The sequence below is a fragment of the Dasypus novemcinctus genome, chromosome 26 (genome assembly GCF_030445035.2).
Source record: "Dasypus novemcinctus isolate mDasNov1 chromosome 26, mDasNov1.1.hap2, whole genome shotgun sequence".
In the NCBI taxonomy this organism is placed as follows: domain Eukaryota; kingdom Metazoa; phylum Chordata; class Mammalia; order Cingulata; family Dasypodidae; genus Dasypus; species Dasypus novemcinctus.
The window spans coordinates 14,250,477-14,273,447 of record NC_080698.1 but is presented as its reverse complement, the minus strand read 5'-3'; the positions used below and the strand labels follow the sequence as shown (position 1 = coordinate 14,273,447).

Here is a 22,971-nt window from a genome sequence, read left to right as displayed (position 1 = left end):
ACTACATAGTTATGAAGCAGGGCGGGCAGATATTGTTCACTCCATTGGACACATGAAAAAACTGAGGCCCGGATCCAGCACGTCTGTTTTGAACTGGAGCTGCTGGGTCTTGGGTTGTCCCACTATTCTATGCTCCAGAATCAGCTTGGCCCCCACACTGGTGGCATGCAGGGATTTCAACGTCCTTATATTTGATACTGGACATCGGCACCAGGATGGACCTTACAATCCTGCAGATGTCAGTCAGGCAGAGCGTGGTGGCCCCTTCCAGGCTTGAGAGGAGGAGGGGTGAACTGGTAAAGTGGAGCAGAAAGCCAACACTGCATACAGCCCCTCCCCATGCACTGCGCGTCCCTGGAAAGGGCTTTACACGACCTGGGCACACACAACACTGGACACCAGTAAGATGTTGCTTAGGAACTGCTGACAGACTGTGCTGGACTGGGGGCCATTCTGCCTGCCTGGGACCCTTCTGGAGTAGGCATGCAGAAGCCCCGAAAGGAGCCTGGCGGGAGGTGGTGCTCTCCTTCTTTGAGCCACTTAATTTTGAGGGGGGGTGGGGAGAACGCTTCTTGAGGAAGGTCCCTCCACCATCCACGTGGCTACTGTACTTTTCCTTTATCAAACAGTTTGATGGGATATAACAAGGGGGTGATGACACCCTCTTCCTGTTATGCCCTAGGCACTCCTTTCCCTGGCGCTCAGCAGGCAGCTGTCCAGGGCAGCCTTCCAGTCTGCGTCACCCTCTGGGGAGCTGGAATATGGAATTTTTACCAGTTCATTGGCTGGCTTCAGAGAAGCCACAGATTACAGGTGAGGTACCCAGCAGCGGCAGTCACATGCTCAGAGCACAGCTGTGGGGTTTCTTTCCTGTGTCTTCCCAGCACCGCTGTGGGCATACTGGGCACACTTTAGGAAATGGTCTTAGGGACACCTCCCATTCTTGAATACTGCAACTTAACTAAGTACTTAAAAAATGGTCTGGGTATTTAAAATGAACAGAAGGATGTTTAAAAATGTTTTTAACCAAATCCAGACAATTGCCTATGAAAAAGGAGGGGATGTACATACATAATTGCTCTGAGTACCATATATTTTATATATTGTATGTTTAAAGATTTGTAATGATGTACACTTCTAACAAATAGGTTGGTGTAGCTTCAGTACTTGTGGGATCACAGTAAAAGTAAAATTAAATTTTAAAAAGTTTCAAATGTGCTGGAAAAACAGAGGCACAAAGCCACGGCCACATAGTCGATGAGTGAAAAGTGTTCACATACCCACACAATTAATTCCTAGCCTGCCCTGAAAACTTTAAAGATTGCTTGTAAAAATATTTTCATTTCAAAAGGGAAATATCATTCCTGTTTTCCTTTCCTCACTCTTTTTTCAGGTATGGGAATGGAGTGGAGGAGGAGAGACTACAAACTGTTCTTAGTCTTTTAAATAAAGCCTTGCATCTGAATTTCTAGATTGTAAAGAGATTCATGTGTAATAATGGTTCTAGTATCCTCTATGTTAGACTTAATGAAAACGATTACATTATAGGACACAAAGTTGGCTACTTACATTCACTTCAGTTATAGCAATATCAACGACGCTACCAACAACAATTAAGGCATCAAAAGTGTTCCATGCATCAGTGAAATAGTGCTGTTAGGGCAAGCATTCAGAAGACACAGAGGAGAGGAAGCACAACAGGAAAAAAGAAGAAAAGGACAGTGTTATAAAAGGGGAACATTCTAGCATTACACCACCCAGCTACTTGAAAAACGTGCCCTAAAACAAACATGTTACAGAAGATCAGTTTGCGTATTGATTCTAACACAGCAAATAAGAACAATTAGAGACACCCTATCTTGCCTTGCCTACCTTTGATAGGGGTAAATGCTGCAAAAAAGTCAGGCCTCCAAAAGGTGATTTGCATTGAAAAAGGCCTTAGGATACAGGCTCCACCTAATTTCCCCAAAAGAACATCTACCCTTACACACTTGCCTAATTGCTTCTCTGCCTTTTGGCTAAGATCAAGTATACCCTGGCCTCTTTTCTACCTCTTTCATTAGGAAATTCCTAGTTTTAGATCAAGCAAAATTGAGATCTGTGACTTGTCCAGGTGATGCCACTGCAAGGCAGGGAGCAGAATGTGCGCAGACAGAGAGAGGGTGCAGAGGCGGTGGGCGCCTTGCCCAGGCGCATACTCACATCAGCTTCGCTGAGGGCCACGTCTATAATGCTGCCGATTACGATGAGCGAGTCAAACGTGTTCCAGGCGTCACTAAAATACCCCTGAACAGAGCAGGCAGGGGGCAGACGTTTATGAGCACGTATGGAGGAAACGTCACACGGACCATATGGGGACACATCCGAGTCCCTGCAGCACCCATGGCAACCAGGCAGGGTGGGAAAGCCGAAGGGGAGGTAACAATATTGTCCACTGGTGGAAAGGGACACAGGAAGGTGGCTATGTACCCATGGTGTAAGAGAGCACACTCGCCCACACTCGCCCACATACACACACGTGTGTACACATACACATACACACACCACAGACCCATGGTCCTGAGCAGCACCAAACCAAACGGAATGTCTGCAGGAAAGGGAGACATTTTCGCAATCCTGCTCTGGTACCTAGAGGGACAATCCCAAGCCCTCACAAGGTGACAGAAGAGTAAGGCTCTCCTACTACTTCCAAGGGCCTCCAATCACCCCTGCTTTCTTCTCCCACTTAAAGAGCACAGTGGAATTACTGATATTCTATTCATGAACTATTGTGATTAGTAATTGAGGAAAATGTGGCATTGGTGTGGAGAAAGTGGCCATGGTGGCTGCTGGGGGTAGGGAATGGGAGAAAGAGATGAGATGTGGGGGGCATTTTCGGGACTTGGAGTTGTCCTGGGTGGTGCTGCAGGGACAGTTACTGGATATTGTATGTCCTCACATGGTGGACTGTGGGAGAGTGTGGGCTATGATGTGGACCATTGACCATGAGGTGCAGCGGTGCTCAGAGATGTATTCACCAAATGCAATGAATGTCTCATGATGATGGAGGAGATTGTTGTTATGGGGGGAGGAGTGGGGTGAGGGGAGTGGGGGGTACATGGGGACCTCATATTTTTTGAATGTAATATTAAAAAAATAAAGACAAAAAATAAATAAATAAAGAGCTTTGTGACCAGGCATTTCATACAGGAGCCAATATGTCACCTGTAAACCAAACCAGCACTCCATCTCCTCCCTGTGACAGGATGACCAAGACAAGTCCCTGCCTTCAAAGAGCTCTCAGTCTAAAAGGGACACAGACATACAGGTAACGGCTCACAGGGACACAGGTGCAGGGATGCACACAGGTCTGAAGTACAGAACTGGGGCAGAGAGACTCACCGCGAGCTATGGAGATGGGGAGCTCAGTGTAGGGAAGCCAGGGGCAGGCTGACAGGAGAAGAGTACTGAATGATGAAGACGATGTTCAAGGGCTCCCCGTTGTTCTTGGGAAAGCCCTAAATTGCCAACAGACTCCCTCTTCCACCTGGTGCTCTCTTTCTCCTCATCCTACCCTCCAGTCACACAGGGCCCCTTTTTCTCCCTCAAACACACTATCAGGTTCTTCCCTTCTTCTGATGCCTATGCACTCCTATCTAGCCACATTCTCCCCTTCTTAAAGCTGGACTGAATGTCAGCTCCTTGATGGAAACTTCTTAGACCCTTCTGATTCCCCAGCCCTATCAGGTTGATTCTGTGTATCTCTCATGTATCCACCACTGACTTTTATGTCTTTGCTGCAGGTCTACCATGTGAAAGCCCTCTGAGGATGTGGTCTATGCTGTTTATTTTGTCCCATTATCCCCAACCCAATATTCAGCTCAGGGCCTTGAACCCAGTTAGCGCTTGACACATTAGGGTTATCTCTTTCTTCTACTAGCATGCACCCTATTGGTCACTTGGTTTTGCCTGACTTTTGTTATCCAGGTCCTCTTGCAACAAATCTGAACATATAATATCCCCAAGGATTATGACTTAGAAACCCATATGTCCTATACACATGTATGTTTTACAGCTTCTGGGATCAGCACAGTAGGTGCTAATAGTGCCTGTCATCTCCTGACACCCTTGGAAAGCCCTCTATCATCAGAGAGGGTGGTGGTGAAGTACTGCGCACAGAGCCAGGAGGCTTCTGGTTCCAAGGGAAGGACTGTCAAGGTCAAAAACTGTCTATAAACCAAGTGTGCCTTTCCAAAAGCCAGAACATGTTTTGGAAATAAAAATTCGCTTTTGAATTATATAAAAAGGGGCCCAGCACGTTACAACCTGGGTACATTTAGTGCTGTTTAAAGAAAACCAGCACAGAAGGTACTTTGAAGTGTCAGGTCCCATAAACTTGTGAGTAAATGCAGGCCCGGAGGAAGACACTGCAGAGCCTCAGCCTTTTGTGATACTTTAGAAAATGTGGACATTCTGGTTTTCCTAATAACTGGAGTAGAAAGTTTACTCTAGTTACTGTTAATAACTCCAGGGACATTTATGGGGGAGCTATGACACTCTTTGATAGTGTTTGTTTGTTTTTTTAAATATCTTAAATAATGAAAGCTTTTTCTACCCAGTTATCATGGTTTCTTACCTTTCCTCCTCTCTTACAGTCAGAGTGCCTTTCTCATACTTTACCCATGTGGACTGCTTCTCTCCCAGACCCCTATTCTCAGCCATCTTAAGCCAAACAAAAGTAAAGACATCTAACAGCCTGCATCAAGTTTGATGATCTGTGTATAAAAGTCTAATGGGAAGGCCAATTTAATAAACACTTTATTTCACATCTTCTAGCTTTTGTTCTCATGATTCCTGACTCTTGGCTGGCAAAACTGAGGCAAGATGCGCTGAGATCTAGACTAGAGCTATTCAATTACCAGTCAGAGATGAGATAAAGAGCCAAGACACAATAAACAAACTGCTTCCTTCATCAAGAAAGTCTTATAAACAAAAGTCAGGTGAATCTAACCGGGAGCTCAGTGTTAGGATTGTTGTACCTTAGTTGTAAGCATGCTGAGCCCTCTTTCATAATATTTATGCTATCATAGGCAGAGAATGGTTTGCTGACCAGCAGCCATACCACGGACTATGCTTTAAGGGGCAGAGCCTGTCCTTTTCCTCATAAATTCCTGTCACATAAGCCAACTTTAATGGCAGTTAAAAAGCTAAAGGAGGTGTGGCTATTTTCTCCTCTTCCTTTAGAAAGGAACTTATGCCTTAATCAAATGCTTGGTCACCAGAAGCAACTAGACCTCTAGAATACTAACTGAGCAGTAGAAAACCAAGCATTCTGCCTTCTTTTCTGCTGTGGTACATGACTCACAACTGCCCACATCTGTACCACATATTCTGCTGCTTTCCTGCTATGATACGTGATTCTACTAGATGCAAAACCACCACCATTTGTGCATTGGATGTCAGTCACTCTCACCTACTTTGGGTCTTCATTCCTAAAGAGATACCCTCTCCCTTAAGAACTATGAGTTTTCCCACTTCTGGGTCTTTCCCATCAGCTTATGAACTATTCTCCACTGAGGCAATTTTGTGTCCCATGGAGGTGCACAAAATCACTGTAAATTGCCACAATAGGGGTGTAACACCTCTTTGAGGTCATGAAGACGTTTGGCAATCTCATCAGTTCTCTCTCCAGAAAACCCCTCACACTCACAAAATTGTGCCTAATCTAACAACATTACGGACCAAAGGCTGACATCCCTAACCTAGATTACAGAAGGCTGGAGTTGGTGCAGGTGGCTGACATCACAGATTCTGACCAGGTGGCTCTGCCAGGGGTCCAGGGGAAGAAGAAAATGCCAGCCCTCCCTTTCTTCCCACAAACTGTTTCCCTGTTTAGTAGCCTTCTATTTAATAAAATCACCGTCAAGTGAGCATGACTCAGTTCCCCCACACTTTTCCCACAAAAGTCACCATAGTGTCTGGGTAACCAGAATATAAGATACGTGATCCTAGCAGAGGGCCCATCCCCATGCCCTCTTCTCTTAGCTGATGATGACATGTTCTCCTACAACTGAATTCTGAGGCCAAGGCCCCCGAAGTGGGATCAGCAAATTTAGATGACTTTTTTATCCAGCCCACCTGCCTGTAAAGAGCAAGCGAGTCATTCACAATAATATCTATTACTCAGAAACATTTCTGATTCCAGAAATTGAAAATCATAAACCAGACTAATGGAAGCCTTACAAAGCACCATTATATCTAAGAACTCCTTTCTGACCACTGATGCCCACTTGCCTCTTCCAGGCTTTGGGTTCCTGGAAGGCACAGCCTGGGCCCTGACTCTTCCTGGAACTCCAGGACTTAACATAGGATTGGAACATGGTAGGGGAAGAGTGTTTGTGGAATGGCTGGAAATTGGAAGCAAGAAAAGGAGCCTGATTCTCTTTTTGCTACTGGATTATCTCTTTTTGCTACCATAATTCTCTCTCACCTGCACACCTGAAGAAGCCTATACAAATGTCCTCCTTTTGTTGTTTGCTTTGGCAACCAGATCACTTACCCATTTCTGTCAGGGACTGTTGGACAGTATATGACCCAAATGATGAGGCATACTGCCAACCTTTGGCATAAATGATGAAACCATAAATGATGGCTTTCTATCATGCATAAGTCTTTCTGAACGTTAAGCAGGGGCTTAAGGGCAAATGCTTTCACAATTGTGGCCACTCCTCTCTGCCCAAATTCCTGTGACAGAAAAGCAGGAACTGTCTTTGCCAACTCCAGAAGCCATGCCTACAGGCTCATCCATTTATTCCTTCCTTCAATCCACCAGTCTTTACTGAGTACCCACCACATAGCAGTAGCAGGCATCATGTTAGGCACTGGAACCCAAAGACCAAGAAGACCCAGTCCATGACCTCAAGCAGCTGCTCATCAGATGTGAAGCAATGGTGATAATGAAAATGCATTTACGATAAGTATCTAGCAGAACCACATGTGGAAGGCAGAGTTATCTCCAGCTGGCCTGGTGAGAGCAGTGCCACAGAGGAAGTAACATTTCTTAAAAGATGGCAAGGAAGGAAGTGGACAGAGGCATGTGGGTATGCAAAGGTCTAGCATGCTCAAGAACAGCTGGGGATGGAGTGGAGAGGAGGGAATGATAGGGAGTGGCAGGTAGGAAATGAGGCCGAATGGTCAATGGGGCCAAACAGTGTTTGGGAAAGGGTTTTGAACTAAAATTATATTCCATCTCATGCAATGGGTGGCTAGTACCATAATTTCATCATAAGACAGCACAACCCACTCTGGGTTTACAAAGGGAGTATGTGAAGGATGAATGGAAAGGGGCTGAGGCCAGAGGCAGGGAGATCATTTAGAAAGCAATCACAGTAGGTCAGTAGAGAGGAGGGCGGTACAAGTTTGGATGATCTGGAGGTAGCGGCAACCGAAGCGCTAGGCATGCATGCATTTTACAAGGTGAGACAAGAAGATGACCAGGAGAGAGCTCTGAGAAGCCCGATGCTGAAGGGGCAGGCCAAGGGCATGGAGCCTGTGAAGAAGCCTGAATATCTGGCCTCAAGTGTTACTTGACATTAAAATAAATGACCGAGAATATACATGATCACTAAAGAACTGACAAGACGGTATCAAACTCTGTTTCCAGAAAGCAGAGAATGTATTTTAGGAAGTTTGCTGGGGTTTTATTGAGAAGCCTTACCCCTGCCAAGGACTGTGGAGCAGGATGCTGCCCTAGGAGGCAGACAGGACCAGACGACACCGTGCCCTCTGCGCATCAAGGAGGTACAGAAGCACAGAGCAGCACTGACATACCTCTTCCTTCCCCAAATCCTATTGATTTTTTCTTTTCCCATGTCCAAGTAGCCAGAAGTATAAATCAGACAGTTTCACGATAGAACCAAGATAAAATGCTTTAAGGACTAAGACTCAGGAACAAAGTGTGTTCACTGGACAAAAGTCCACAACCAGGGCAGGCAACTGGCCCAGAACACATACCAGATGAAACACCAAATGGGTGACATCTCATAGGATGAGGAGGGGAACTCAGACAGTCCAGGCTTTCCGTCACTCCAAAAAGGGCTTTTTCTACCACTAGAACCAGTACTTTGGAAGAGCCCTTTTCTCCTGAGTCTCCTTCCCTAGAACAAGAGACTAATTGACGAATTCCAGTGGCTTCCTCTGGGGTACTGGAGCAAAAGGCAAGGGAACGGGCTTATCTCTTACGTATATCATGGCCTACTTTTCAATACTCAAGAAAGGCATTACCAGCAGAAAGTACACCCTGGAGTGCACGAGGTCAATTCTGAATAAACTAAATAAGCTGCTTGCTTTTCCCTGCTTATTTTTCTCTTTGGCTTCTCTTCATCTTCCTCTCTTGCCTGACCTGTTCTCACAGACAACTCCTCCCACGAAGTTAGACGTCTCCTCCCCAGTTGCTTCCTGCTCACAGATGCTATATAATCTCACTCCACTGTGCCTTCCACACCTTTGCCCTCTTTTCCCTCTAAATGTGTTCCCTTGTAGGAGGTCCCATTCTTCAACAGGTAATATAAACAGAGTCTCCAGGGCTGGGTTTCTCAATGTTTTTGAACCCTTGCTCCCTGAAATGCCATCTCACCTACCAGTAAAGATTTTGTCTAGTTTTACTTTCTGTATTTGTATTATAAAATAACCATAACCCTGTCTCTTCTAACAGACGGTGACTAGTCCTCCTAGCAGGTGTGCCCCCCAAAGTGGAGAAAGCTGCCCCAAGGGAGCCTGGAGGGGGGGCCCTGATACAAAGCTCCTGCAAGAGAGAAAGACTTTCTTGAGAAGAGACTGGTGAGCCAGCATTTCTCAGTCTTCTGTTCCATGTGGCCATCTCCTTAGAAGACCGTTCCCTCTGCGGCTTTCATGACACTGTTCCTCAGCCTGCTACCCCTCTGGCCACGACCATAAGGCCCACTCATTGAGCCTTGCTTTGGTAACACTGACAAGGAGAATGAGGGAAAAACTCAGGAAGGGTTTTAAGAAGGACTTTGCTTCTTGGTGAACTGATTCTTCCCCCTTCCTCCAAGAACATAATAAGATAAAACCTATGTACCTGGTTCCAGAGAACACAATGACAGTGCTCTTCAAGTGCAGAGATGCTGCTATTGTTGTAAAATTTCTCTCAACTGTCATCTGAGATTGCCCCATGCTTCCAAAATATGTTGCTGAGTAAAATTACAAAGCAGCACAATTTCTAACGGAAATCACCTACTTACAAATTCTGATCTGTCACTACTGATTATAAGTTAGCTACTCATTTCCCTTTGGTATCATTGGTCTACTCTCACATCACTGACCTCTCCTACTAGATTTGGTATCGGTGATTTTCTGGGCACAGCAGTGTGCTACAAGTCACTAATGCAATGACCTACAAGAGGATACAGGTATGCGTACACACAAACACACACACACACACACAGACCATGGGTGAGTGTGCTTTCTCCTAAGCCTGGAACAAGTGTTCAAAAATTCCAGAGCTTAATCACCAGGCAAGGGAAGACATGACACAGGGTATCTAGGAAACATTCCTGCTGGACTTCTTAAGTACTTTCAGTATTTTTACTTTGTAACTTTTCCATCAGTACAGACGAATATTGTTCAAAGGCGTAAAGGACAGAGGGAAGCAAACCAAATTCTCAAAGGAAATTAAGATGAATTTGGAAAAGGACGAAATGTTTATGTACAGAGATATGGACAAGTCACAGTAAATAACATCTGGCTGGCCATGCATAAGGTGCCAAATTTGACCCCACTGCAATCACCCCAATTAATCACTTACAAGTGTCCTTTCTTTTTGGTCTACAAAGACCTGATAAAGATTGCATAGATTCAAATTAAAGAAAGGAACATTTTTGAATTAGAATTCTGTGTAACCGTAGAATATGTGCAACCATCCATTTTCATAATCCATGTATTACTCAAATTAGTATTGCCAGATGCCTTAAGCCCAGTTAAATAAAAACCTGGGCCACTGACCTCTTTCATGCTCTGAGTCTGATGGTTTGGGGTTTTGCTATAAAAGAAAGTGAGGGACAAATGTCCTGTAGCTCAGTCAGGATTTGTTCCTCTGTTTAGGGTTTTAAAATGGAGAACCACCTTAGGGAACACCATTGCTTGATAGTGATGAAGGTGGTGACAGGAGCAGTGGCAGGCACTCTTCTAAGCACTGCGTATATATTAATTCTTTACTCCTCACAACAACCCTCTGAAATTGGACTATTTACTACTCTCAGTTTACAAAATACAATATGCCGGGTAGTCTAACACAATTCAATGAATTCTGTCTTGTTTCGTTTTAAAGTCAGGAGAAATTCTTCTGATTTCTGGTTTCTCACTTCGTTTGGCTGTGAGAGGTCTGCAGCCAGTGTTAGAACTTTCCATATAATGTGAAAAGGATGCTGCAGACCAAGAACAAATAAAGCTCAAGTCTTCAGGCTGGAAATCAGAAAGCGAAATGAGGGCCTAATTCTTTCTGATGGGCTACATTAAGACATTTTCTCCAGTGCTCAAGCAATTAGGCAGGCTTCCCTGAGACAGCATGAAACACGTGATTCTAGAAACAGAAAGTCAGATTTTAAAGCAATCTCTATTCTACACATCCCCAATTCTTTCCTCCCTATTTCTTTTTCTCAGAATTGTTTTTATGAGGTTTTGCAGATTTATTTTCCTATCTGTATATAGATGCCCTAATCAGATTTCACATTCTAAGGTGATAACCCAGTTAGCAGCTGGAACAATGCAGCATAATCAGTAGCAGAAGACTAACAGAAAGCGGGTGCTTCTCCAGCGTGACTCAGCAACAGCTTTTGACAACTGGGCTCAGCAACTCACCTTAGGTTTAAATGCAATGACTTTCAAAACCATCTCGACGGTGAACACCCCAGTGAAGACCATGTTTAGAATGTCCATGGCGTCATTGAACATCTTGGACTGCTCATAGTGCTGTGGATGAAGGCAGAGGCATAACTCTCAAATGCCCATTCCAGAGACGTGGCCGGGATCTGACACTCATAAAAGGAGGCCCACCCAGGTGTCCTGTGCTCGCACACGGAGGCAACCTCTACAATCCAGCACCCTCTCTGAACAATTCCACAGGCACTGAGGGGTCACATGGTTAACCTCCTACAGAGTGCAAGTGGTCCTCAACAAGAGGAGGTGGAATAAGGGGAAATTACGATCTAACGATGAACATGCAAAATACATCAATGTTCTCTGCTCAGGATAAAGGGAACTCCCCCTTTCTTCTGGCAGGTTTACATTTGGGGGCCTGACCAAGGCACAGTACAGATACCAGCAAAATATCTACGAATAAAGGGAGAATTTGGTCAGGGAGAGACTTTATATCACTTAGTTCTGTGTTTAATGAAAAGGAGTACTACCTTGAAATCTTGCCTTTCCCCAGCACAAAACACTATCTGTATGTGGTCCTTTTCATTCATGACGAACTCTTAAATTTAACAAAAGTCCAGAAAATGTATCCTTGACTAACCTTAGAGCACTGAGGGGGGTGGTCTGATTTGTCCAAGTTCTTAAAGTCAGTAAGAAAACTGGAACTATACTTTGGTCTCTGCTTCCCATGCTAGGGTAATACTATTAGAAAACATAACTTCTGAAAATGTCCCACTGTGAGTATTGCATGATAGCCATCTTGACCAGTTAAAGGGAGCTGCATTCCTTGCCCCCAATTGTAAGCAAGAAGTAACTGAAATGTGGATCAACTTCATGGGCTGAGAAACCTCACGAGTTGAGAAATACCCCCCACTGCCATACTAAGAGCTCCTGGAGGATAGGAATGTGACTTGTGTTGTGTTTGTCAATACTGGGTGTTTCCTCTGTATCTCTCTCAGAGCTAAGTGCCTGACAGGAATTATCTAGCACTTAAGTCTGAGGGAGGTGCTGTAGGCGCTCTCATTTGACCAATAAAGAAAGCAAGCCTCATGGAATTCACATAACTTTCTGAAGGTCACACAGCTGGTAAGGAGTAGAGTGAGGATTGCTACCTCCAACTCCAGAGCTTTAGTCCTCAACCACTACCTAGCCACAGGAGACCCACAGTAAATGTTTATGGAATTGAAGGCCACACTCACGCTCCATGGAGATGTTATCTGGGCTTTTGAAGAAAAGAACAATCTTAAATTCCTACCATGCCAAATGTTAACTAGGATGGACCTTTGGCCAAATGATAGCCCACACTCATAAATAAATCAAACCCATTCTCTTGCAAGTGGGGTGGCATTCCACCTTCAAAATTTGGGGCATGGGGCTGTGCAGAAGGCCCAGACTTGACCTCCACAGCTGTCTCCATTTTTACCTGCATGGCCAAGCAGAGTGTGTTGAGCATGATGAGGACAAACATCATGTATTCGAAAGGCGAAGAGTTCACCACGTACCAGAATTTGTACTGGTAGGGGTTTTTGGGGATGTATCTTCGCAGGGGACGGGCTTTCAAGGCGTATTCGACACACTGACGCTGCAACGGCAGAAAAGAGCAAAACAGGGTTCTGAGTACTCCTGTGGGAGGACACAATTCTCATCTGCTCAGAAAGGGCCGACACAACACCTCCTGGGAAGGGACCATGGATGAGGGTGAAAACTACGATGAGCAGCCACCCTTCCTCCCACTGGCACTGCTCTGAGTCTCAGACACAGGGTCCCCACCTCCACTGCCTCATCTGATCCTCAGAGCAACCTAGAGGACAAACAGAGCACCCATTCTGCTTCCATTTTCCTAGCTTAAAAAACTGAGGCTCGGAGCAGTGAATAAGCAGAGGAGGGAGGCCAATAACTCCTTTTCCTCTAGAGAACGGACTATGCCTGAAGTTCTCATGCCTGTGCTGTCCTCCAGGGAAAGAAGGCAAGTAACACGAGGCATGGTCCCTCAGGAATCAGAGAGGCTGGGCTTCCTCCCTGACAGCAGCACCCTGGCAATTCCTGACCGACACGAGACACCTCTTAGCAGCCAGCATGTGCTGACCATAAGCACCTGATGGTGAACTGTAGGTGCAGCTATCTGGGAACTTCTGAGACTAGATCTAGCTGTGCTAATCTCAGAATACCCCAGTACATAGTCAGGAATGGTGGCTGACCTGAGCTCAGGTCATGGCCCACACAGAGCACTCTCTTTCCCACGCATGCTGGAGATGGAGTCTTGTTCACCCTTTGCAGCAAACTCGGAGGGAGCCTCCAGGCCCGAGAGCCTTCAGCTCAGCATCAGGGCCCTACTTGCTTCTAGACCCTAGACTTGCCACCCCACACTCTGGTTTTGACTCTGGGTTCTGACTTCAGACTAGATCCCTACGTTCCAGACCTGTGCCCACTCTGACCTCACAGGCACTCCAGGGACCTCCAGTTTGAGCCTGTTAGAGAGCACACTTAGACCTCTGCTTCTTCCTGGTGGTCCTAGGTCTTACTATGGCACCCCTCCTCCTTGGACAGGCAAGGAGCTGGGCCAGCCCTCCCTCTGTCACTCATGCACTCTGCAGGGACATCCTGACAACTCAGGGTAGCTGCTACAAACCAAGCCAGCACTGTCTTCCAGTTTCCCCCAGTAGGTTAAACGGCAGCTTGAGACAGACTGCCTTATCATGCCATGGCCACTTCCTCTCAGGAAGCCCAGGCTGGCAGATCATCCTTACTCACTGTGTCATATCAAAACAAAGATGCTACTGATAGAGGACTTGGGGAAAGTCCCCAGAACAGAATCTAGACACCACAGACTCATTTTAAGGCTGAATGGAACCCTCAATTTCAAGATAAGACAGCAGGCCCCGGAGAGCATCAGGGATGTACCCAAAGTCCCAGAGCTAGTCCAGGAAGAGCTGGTCTAGACCGCTCAGGCCTCCCAGCTTCACTGCATCATCACATAATCAGAGCCAAAGGTCCTACTTTTTATTTTATCATTTTGGCTAAAATAAAGTGCTGCATAAAGAGAGAATGATGTCAGTGAAATGTGAGTCCCAAATTTATAGTTAGCAACTTTCTCTGAGGTGTTGTACATCCTCCTAAGTCAGTTAGTCTCAACCAGGGGTAATTATGTCCCCCAGGGGACATCTGGCAATGCCTGGAAATGATTTTGGTTGTCACAACTGGGGGGGGCGGTGCTACTGACATCTAGTGGGTTGAGACTAGGGATGCTGCAGACCTGAGCACAGGGAGCACAGAACCATCCAGTCACACTGTCAACAGTCCCAAGGAGAAACCCTGCCCTAAGGAGATACAAAGACTGTTCCCCAATTGGGACTGTGAAAGCTGGAGTGAGTGCTTTCTGGCTCCTAGCTACAGCAACCCTCAGGATTCTGGTCTGCCAACAGTGGGTTGTGATCTTGGCAGGTGGCCTACACCTTCTTTGATTTCTTACCCAAGGGTCTCGGGATGGATTTTATAATTACAAAGTCTAATCTGTATCTGGGAATTTCAGCAATGATGACTCAAAATGGCCGAGACGGTGTTATTAGCAGGGCCCAAGCATCAGGGACAGACAGCAGAGGGGTGTCCTTCTCTGGGTATGGGGAAAGCAGCCAAGTGAGGGCATGCCCCTCTTTCTCAAGGGACAGAAGCCCAAACAGTGTGTGACTTTAACCTGATTTTTGTCCAGCTCACAGTTCTTATACTCTTTTTCTCCCTGCTCCTGAAATGTAACGATGACAAAGCCCACAAAGATGTTCATCATGAAGAAAGCCACAATGATGATGTAGATGATGAAGAAGATGGAGATCTCCACGCGGTAGTTGTAAATTGGGCCGACATTCTCTCCGTTTGAGTCAATGGCTTTATACAGCAACCTGAAGAGCAGAAAAACTGAGTGAGCACCTGTCAACCCCACTCAGCCCCAGCAGCTCACCCCTGCTGGCTTCCCAGATGTCTTCCTCTCCCAAACTCTTCCCATGATCACTGACTTGCTGGGAGCCCACTCCGAGGCCCCTGAACACAAGCCAGGCCTCTGTGAAATCCCCCTTAGCATCAGGTACCATCAGCTCAGCACCTAGAAGGAGCATCTGGGATGTGTTGGCTGACTGTTTGGATGATGGAAAACCAAAAGATTTTGCAAATATTCGATAATGCTCCTTTTTATTAAAAATAGGAGAGGAAGAACATTACATGTAAGACATTGGTAGAAGTGAAAACTGGATACAGCTGGTAAAGACAAAATAAGCAACCAACCTGGGTATCTCCAAAGAGAGGTTCCCCAAGCTTAAAATGAAATATATGCCAAAAATAAAGCCAAATATATGCCAAGAAGAACTCTTAACAGGACAAGGAATGTTACTGCGACACCCCCGCATTCCACTTACTCCTATTCTGGTGTTGATGCAGCACTCCTGGGGCACCCACCCTACAGGTGGCACTATGCTAGCCACTTACATGTCCTCTCACTTAATCCTCACATCCAGCCGGAAAAGCAGACATTATTGTCATCCTCATTTTATGGACACTCAGAAAGGGAACTAAGTGCCCAAGGTCATACATTCTCTCAGGGGCAGAGATGGGAGCTGAGCCCAGTTTTTATGAACCCTAAGTCTCAGGTTTGTTTCATTACCCCTCAGCTGCTACCCTGATTTGCTCAAACATGGTATTCAAAACCTCAGACTGTAGCCAGTGTCTCTGTAGAGGGAAGGGTCTTTCTGCATGCCCCTTTTCTCTAACGAGCAAGCCCTGTCCAACAGTCCCTTTACTTCACAGGAACTCCTGTAAATATTCCTGCCTCTCTCATGCATCTAGAGAGATCCACCATCCCGAGAGGAGCCCCTTTATGAGTGTGTGTATGTTCTGATGGCAGGAGCTGGAGGTTTGTGTGTGTGTGTATGTGTGAGTGTAACGCAAAGGTATGAGAGACTCTCCCTTGTGTATTTGCCCTTCCTCCTTCTTTCTGTTTTTCTTACTTTACCCATCAAAACTCTAATCATTCTTCAAGATCCTCTTCAGCACACATCAATGACATACCAGAATTTCCTGCCTGGTTTGACCCTGATTCCTTGACTAGATTGGGGGTCTCTGAAGGGAGGAACCACATCTAGGCAACTCTGTTTTTATCCAAAGTGCCTAATACAGCATGTTGCATGGAACAGGTTTCAAGAGCATGCTTTTTGAAGGAGCGAGTGAATGCATCAGTGAAAGAAATGCCAAATTGGCAGTAGTCCATGCCCAGAACATATTAGTACTCAACAAGTACCAGATGCATGAATGAATGAATGAATGGCTTGGGACACTATCAAGATTCTCCTTAGGAACAATGGAATGGCAGCTTCACTGATGTGACTGTCAATGGGAATTTGCATCACCAATACCTCTTCTACTCCCTATTCCCTGGGAGTCAGCTGAAACAATCCCCCTCCCTGGAACCTATATTATCCCTGCTTTAAAAAGTCATAGAGTCCTGTGGCCACAAGTGTTAATCATTTGCCTAATCAGCTAGAGGAGCCCAGGGGACCAGAAAGCAGTTAATAAGTCATCCAAAGTTAAAAAAAAAAAAATCACAGGGAACATGGAATGTGTAATTGTGGAGAACAGAAGAAACGGAACTCATTCCAGAAGGGATGGTTCAGCTCAGGGTCCCCAGAGAAGCGAGACACAAAGGAAAGCAGAGAAAACCCTTGCCCCTAAAGTGTCTCCAGAAGTGTCTCTATACTTACGCAGGCCAACCCTCAAACGTGGAGACTGTGAAAAGCGCCATCATGGCAGAAAGGACGTTGTCAAAGTTGAAGTCACTATTTTGCCAGATCCTCTCACGAACTACAGGGTTATCGACCTCCCCATCCTTATAAAGGATGAAAAGTCCCCTGTAGAGGAAAAAGAAGTGTGGGTCATCCTGGCTTCATATATGAAGGGTAAAAATGATATTAAATCAGTCCCATCTGGCCTAATCTCCACTGCATACACTGCCACACTGTCTGCCAGTCTACTCTAAGGGTCAAATAACTGAGTAACTACCAGGGTGATGTGTATTCTCCAGACAAACAAGGTAGATACCCAGCACATCCCTGTTAACAAATGAAAACTACTTAAGAGTAAATATTCACCATACACAATGGGCTCAAAGTGCATTGCAAAAATCAAATTCCATAATCTCTAGGGACAAGTCCAGGTATACTCTTATCTGCATTTTAGTTTTAATCCAATTCCCTCTCTTTGTACTAACAATTTTCCTAATTTTCTTTCCAAGAGAGTGTCATACTCTGGTACACACATTTCTGGTACACACATAAATTTCATTTATGCAGGAACCAAAGGGATAAAGTCCAATATACTTATTGTACAGATGAAGAAGCAGCGGCATAGAGAGGGAAGGAAGAATGTCTCCATATTGCTGCCTGCTGCTCAATTTTGGGGGTGCCAACCACCCTATAGCCTGTATGATGGTGCCTCTAGAGTTGCCCAGTCCACAGTCTACTTTGCAATTGGTGCTCTTTACACCACACCATCTACTTACAAGAAACCCCAAACTAATGCAAGGGGTGTCAGCAGCCAGACTTCAGTTACATCTCTGAAAGACAGACATGGACTTCCACACAATCTCAAAAGTTTAGGTGATGGTTTGTGTCTGTCTTACTTTTCTTCTGGACATCTATTATTACTAATAAGAGGTGTGAATATTTACAACTCTGTTTCCCCTTGTCGGCTCTTCTGAATGGGAATACAGCCAAGATGAGGGCGGCAGGAGCAAGTAGAGAGAGGAAGCCTGGAAAATCAGTCAGAAGAGGGCAGCCAACTCCTGAATACAAGAAAGTCTGGCTTTGAGTTTTGATTTGGGGAGAAATCATCTATATTGCTACAGGGGGAATTTTTTTCTTTTTTCTTTTGGATATTTCATAACTGTTAGGTCAGTTCTTTCTGGTTTACAGATTCCACAACATCAAAAGATATCTACATAGTTTGAACTGGCCTCCTCTCCTTCATGACAAATGCTTCTGAAATGCACGAACAAATCCTTGAAACTTTCTATTTGTGCTTCCACTTTTTCCAGGCTCAACTTCTTAGGCACTCACCTGCATTCTTCAGGGTTACTTTTGGCTTCATCTGTGCAGCGATAGAACTTTCCCTGGGAACAAAATAAATAGACATAGTCATGGTATGCTCCTCTCTAAAGAACTGGAGTTCTATGCCTGAAGACATTCCCCTCTACCTTGAACAACTGGACTCCAATGCAGGCAAACATGAATTGCAGAAGGGTGGTGACAATCATGATGTTGCCGATCGTCCGGATGGCCACAAAGACACACTGGACAACGTGCTGGGAAGAAAAGAGCAAGGAGAGGAGAAAGATGCATTACTTTCCCTTGGTATTTTAGCAATGAGGGGAGCTAAGGTTTATGAATAGTATTTTAATATGGTTTCCCAATTTTTCAGTTCTCTGTGAGAAAAAGTGAGTGTACCCCCCCACCCCATGTGAAGGATGCAGGAAAATGCAAACCCTCTGACCTTTGTACAACATATATGAGAATAAATTTAAAGACCAAAATAAAGACAAAGAAACATTATTAATAATAAAAAGCAAATTAATACCAATCAGATAAAAAAACTGTTAATAAAAATTAAAAAAATAATAATTTAAAAATTCTATCAGCACTTTTTCCAAATGTATAACCCACTTTAATATCCATCAGGCTTCAGAACAGTCAGTAATTATAGTTAATCCCAATTCCAAGAAAGCCTAGCCTGGAGGAAAGGAGTCAAAACCTTAAGTCCTTTTGCTCTGTTGATTGCCCTTAGGGGCCTCAGGACCCTTAAGACCCTCAGAATCTTCACAACGGAGATGGCACTGGATCTAAGGAAAAGAGAAGAAAAAGAAAGCAAAGTGTGTTACAACTAGATAAAATACTTAAAGATTAATTTTTTCACTTGAACTTCACCTTAACACCACTACACAGCTGGCGTAGGACCCTATGTGGAACTGAGCTAATCCCTCCCATGGCTTACATATGATTCCTATTCTTTTCCTTCTAGTCCATGCCCCCTAGTCAGTCAAAAACTCACTTACCCTTGGTTGAAAGTAAATTTCAGAGAGACTAATAGAACACAATTTGGCAATAGGATTGAAAAGAAAACAGAAACATACAAAAATATGCATTGTTCCAAGGCTTTTTGGTATGGGGCAAATTACATATTCCTGGATAACTAAATGCAATAATCAAAATATCATCTTTGGATAAACCACAGTTGTGACTTTAAAAAAAAAAAAATCATCTTTGGGAAACGGACTTAGCCCAGTGGTTAGGGCGTCCGTCTACCACATGGGAGGTCCTTGGTTCAAACCCCGGGCCTTCTTGACCCGCGTGGAGCTGGCCCATGCGCAGTGTTGATGCGCACAAGGAGCGCTGTGCCATGCAGGGTTATCCCCCGCATAGGGGAGCCCCACTCGCAAGGAGTGCGCCCCGTAAGGAGAGCCACCCAGCGCGAAAGAAAGTGCAGCCTGCCTAAGAATGGCGCCACCCACATGGAGAGCTGACACAACAAGATGACGCAACAAAAAGAAACACAGATTCCCGTGCCGCTGACAACAACAGAAGCAGACAAAGAAACAAGACACAGCGAATAGACACAGAGAACAGACAACCGGGGTGGGGGGGGGAGGGGAGGAGAGGGGAGAGAAATAAACAAATCTTTTAAAAAAAATAGCATCCTTTATGAATTATATAGGAATTCCTTTGATAAACCATCCTGCCAAAAGTACAGGGAACAAACTAATGAATGAACGAACACACACACACACACACCAGAATACTCACTGGATCCCAAATGACACCAGAGATACCCCAACAACCAGCATATCCAGCAAGTTGAAGTAGTTCCTGCAGAAAGCCCCTTTGTGGAGGAAAGCTCCAAAAGTCGTCATCTACAAGCAGAATCACGGATGACTGATTGTTTTTGTTCTCCGGAGGAAAAGAAACCTGAGCTCTTTACAAAACCTTGAGGAAAGTATGACTATATTAACAAGGTACATTAGGGAGCCAGAAATGTAAACCAACAGGGCTAAGTATCCAACTAATTTGTTCAGATGAAAGTGGAAAAGGGGCAGCTTCTTATTTCAGATTCATCTTCATCTTAAAAGAGACCAATTTAGACTCTATTACAGTGTTGTCAGATTTCAAATACAAATACATTGCTAGCATGTCCAAAAAGCCCTGGCTCAGGAGACAGTCCATATGACTATGTTTGCCGGAACACAACTGCTGCTGAGACAATGCAGCTTTTCCACAAAATGCCAGCTCCTGGCCTCAGTCTTCCCAGTGGAGCCTAGAAAGAAAGCTGGAGTGGAGAGTGCTGGCTGGTTCTATTTACATGGAAGCCATCATTTTCATTGTCCCACATTGGCCCTTTCTTGCTCCTGAGGGTCCTTACTGATACATCGATTTTAAACTGCTCCTCCAAGTCGCTTACTCTACCATTTACCATGGAGTCTTACCTAAGTTAGTTCCAGTGCTTTCCAGTGACATGCCATGTGTAACTGGAGCACATACTAAAGGTACTCCAATGATGTTTCTAATGGCTATGAAAAAACAGCCAGAATTCACTGTTTACATATTTCAAAAGGGGGGAGGGTAGGGGCTCAGATAAGTACAGGAAAGGAGAGATGGAGCTGGGAAATAATTACAATGAACCATATGCTATTGCCAATATGCAACCATTTTCAAACAACAATTTCATATGGTTTAATCAAATGACCAAAGAGCTCTCTAATCTTCCCAAGGCCACCAGAAACCATCACTGCAGATGCTAGATGTTTCTTGATAAATCTCCATTTTCTGAATCCTTCTTGTTCTAGCTTATCTTCAACCCTCTGAAAACGCCTTTAAAATGGAGAATGGCTTACAAGATTTAAGTCACTGAGGCAAATATACAGAAATTAAAAAGCAACAGTCGTTTAAAATAACCCTGGCTCTCATTTGCCCCAGAGCCCAAGAGTAACTATATTCATTTAACAACTTAAAAATGTGAAAAGTAAAATAAAGACTCATTCAACCAGGCTAACAGACAGACTAAGTAGAATATTTCTTCCTTTAGTTCACAGAGGAGAAGGTAATTTACAAAAAAGCAGCAGCTGTCTCAGCAGCAAGTAAAGGCAGAGTGAGTGTCCCTGCATCCCAAATCCCATGTGTTCTGCTTCTTTAGTTCTTATCATGGAGGCCATGGGTAGAACTTGGTCAGCGACCCCAGCACGATTTGATTTAGGAGAGGTCTGTCAATCAAATTCACTGGCTTAAAGGCAGAAAAACAGACTCGAAGTTTTAGAAGTTTTTTAAACAAAGATTTAAACAGAGGTTGGTTGGTTGGTTTTGTACTAATTTTTTTTTAAACAACACAAAATACCCCATTCCCTGGCAATGTTAATCAAGGCTTCATTTTATAGAAGATTTTGTAAAGAGCCCAAGTTCAACAGTGATCTAGCATAAAACATATTTTTCTTGAGCTGCACACACAAAAACCCAAAACAGTTTCAAGAACATGGTGGTGGAAGGTCTTAATTTCCCAGGCCGTCTCCCTGGAGGAGCCTTGGCTGTGCTGTCAGTTCTCCTGGGCAATGACTTCCCAGCAGGCGATGGTTTCCTGGCTCTCTGTGTCAGTCTCCAGAGCACTGAGTAGGTAAGAAATTGCTCACCCACAGCCAGCTATCACAAACAGTACACAAACTACATGCGGCAACTGTTTGCTCATGCATGGGCAGTACATTCAGGTCACCCTGTTTTGTGGAAATGTAAGCCCATCCATTAAAACAGATACAAAATATATGAACACAAATAGATTGAAGTCATCTTGCAAATTCTGTAGCAAGAAAATAGTGTGTTACTATTTTAAGCCACTAAAAACAAAATTCAGTCAGAGAAATGAAAAAAGATATGCTCCCTTCATAGGACAAAGGTTTTCTCCTCTGACTTTGATGTCAGGAAGGGTGGGAGAAAGTTCACACACAGTCATGTAGCTGTTATCAGTTGACAAATGTCAGAGGATATAAAAATAAAAATTAAAAAAATACACTTCCCAGTCACTGTCATTGAGCAAAGGTAGTTATTACATGCAATCAAAAGTTAAAAAGAAACAGCAAAAACAAGGTAGGATGGTTAAGGAAAAATCCTTTGGTTTGAAAAAAAAAAGTGTAGCTTGATCACAGAAGACAAATAAATAAATAAAAAGTCAAAGCACTTCAAGCTTCTTTCCTGTGTGCCACACACAGGAGGAGGGCCCTTAAGCACACTGCTGTGTAACCTGTTACCTTCAAAATGATCTCAAATGCAAAAGTACCAGTGAAGACATAATCTGCATAACCTAGCATCTGGAAGGTAAACAAAGAATTGCAACTATTATTGCTACAGGTGCTTTAAAACATACGAAGATCAATGAAAAATCCATTACCTTTAACAGGATTTCGACAGTAAAGATGGCTGTGAAAGCATAGTCAAAGTAACCCAGTATCTGCAAGGTACAACATGTGGAAATGAGAAAAGGGCATCCGGACAAACAGCTCTGTGCCCATGGGCAGAACCCCTGCATGCAGTCAGAGACCAGCTTTCCTGGGATAACCCTACTCCTCTGGAATTAGGTGCAGAAATCCTTACCACTGCTCCACATTCGTCTCATGACAGCTCTTCTTTATGACCAAAAAAGAGCATTTTGGAAGCCTTACCTCCTTTAATCACTCATGCTGACTCACTTCCCAGTCTCCCATCTTGGACAGAGGTTCATTTCTAAAAGTGCTTTATTAAGAACCTCTTCTCATCAGAGCACTATATCTACAAATTCCTGTGGCACCAGATAACTTAGTCTCATACCTATTTTGGATTTGTAACTGCTTTTTTGGCTGAATGAAGTATTCTGTCATCCAGGTAAATGTCAGATTGGTTGAGAAATGTAAATAAAGATGTTAGCGGCATCAAATGGAGCTAGAAGCTTCCATATGTCCCCTTGCGTTCCAGTCCATTTATTTGGGAGTAAACGCTTACTCCACCGATGTGC

General features: G+C 44.4%; 1 protein-coding gene across 3 annotated transcripts in view; it reads right to left on the bottom strand.

The window, feature by feature from the left end:
• Positions 1 to 22,971, bottom strand: part of CACNA1D (calcium voltage-gated channel subunit alpha1 D) — a 370,244-nt gene that overhangs the window by 49,286 nt on the left and 297,987 nt on the right. The window contains exons 22-32 of one of the 3 annotated variants that reach the window (XM_058288640.2): positions 22,372 to 22,431; positions 19,749 to 19,855; positions 18,700 to 18,787; positions 18,146 to 18,253; positions 18,009 to 18,061; positions 16,656 to 16,802; positions 14,606 to 14,807; positions 12,338 to 12,496; positions 10,858 to 10,968; positions 2,203 to 2,286; positions 1,570 to 1,653 (exon numbers count right to left, since the gene is read on the bottom strand). In XM_058288640.2, coding sequence (XP_058144623.1) covers positions 1,570 to 1,653; positions 2,203 to 2,286; positions 10,858 to 10,968; positions 12,338 to 12,496; positions 14,606 to 14,807; positions 16,656 to 16,802; positions 18,009 to 18,061; positions 18,146 to 18,253; positions 18,700 to 18,787; positions 19,749 to 19,855; positions 22,372 to 22,431 — 1,203 coding nt within the window. The remainder of the gene's footprint in view (positions 1 to 1,569; positions 1,654 to 2,202; positions 2,287 to 10,857; positions 10,969 to 12,337; positions 12,497 to 14,605; positions 14,808 to 16,655; positions 16,803 to 18,008; positions 18,062 to 18,145; positions 18,254 to 18,699; positions 18,788 to 19,748; positions 19,856 to 22,371; positions 22,432 to 22,971) is intronic. The other 2 variants (XM_058288642.2, XM_058288641.2) reach the window with 2 other exon arrangements.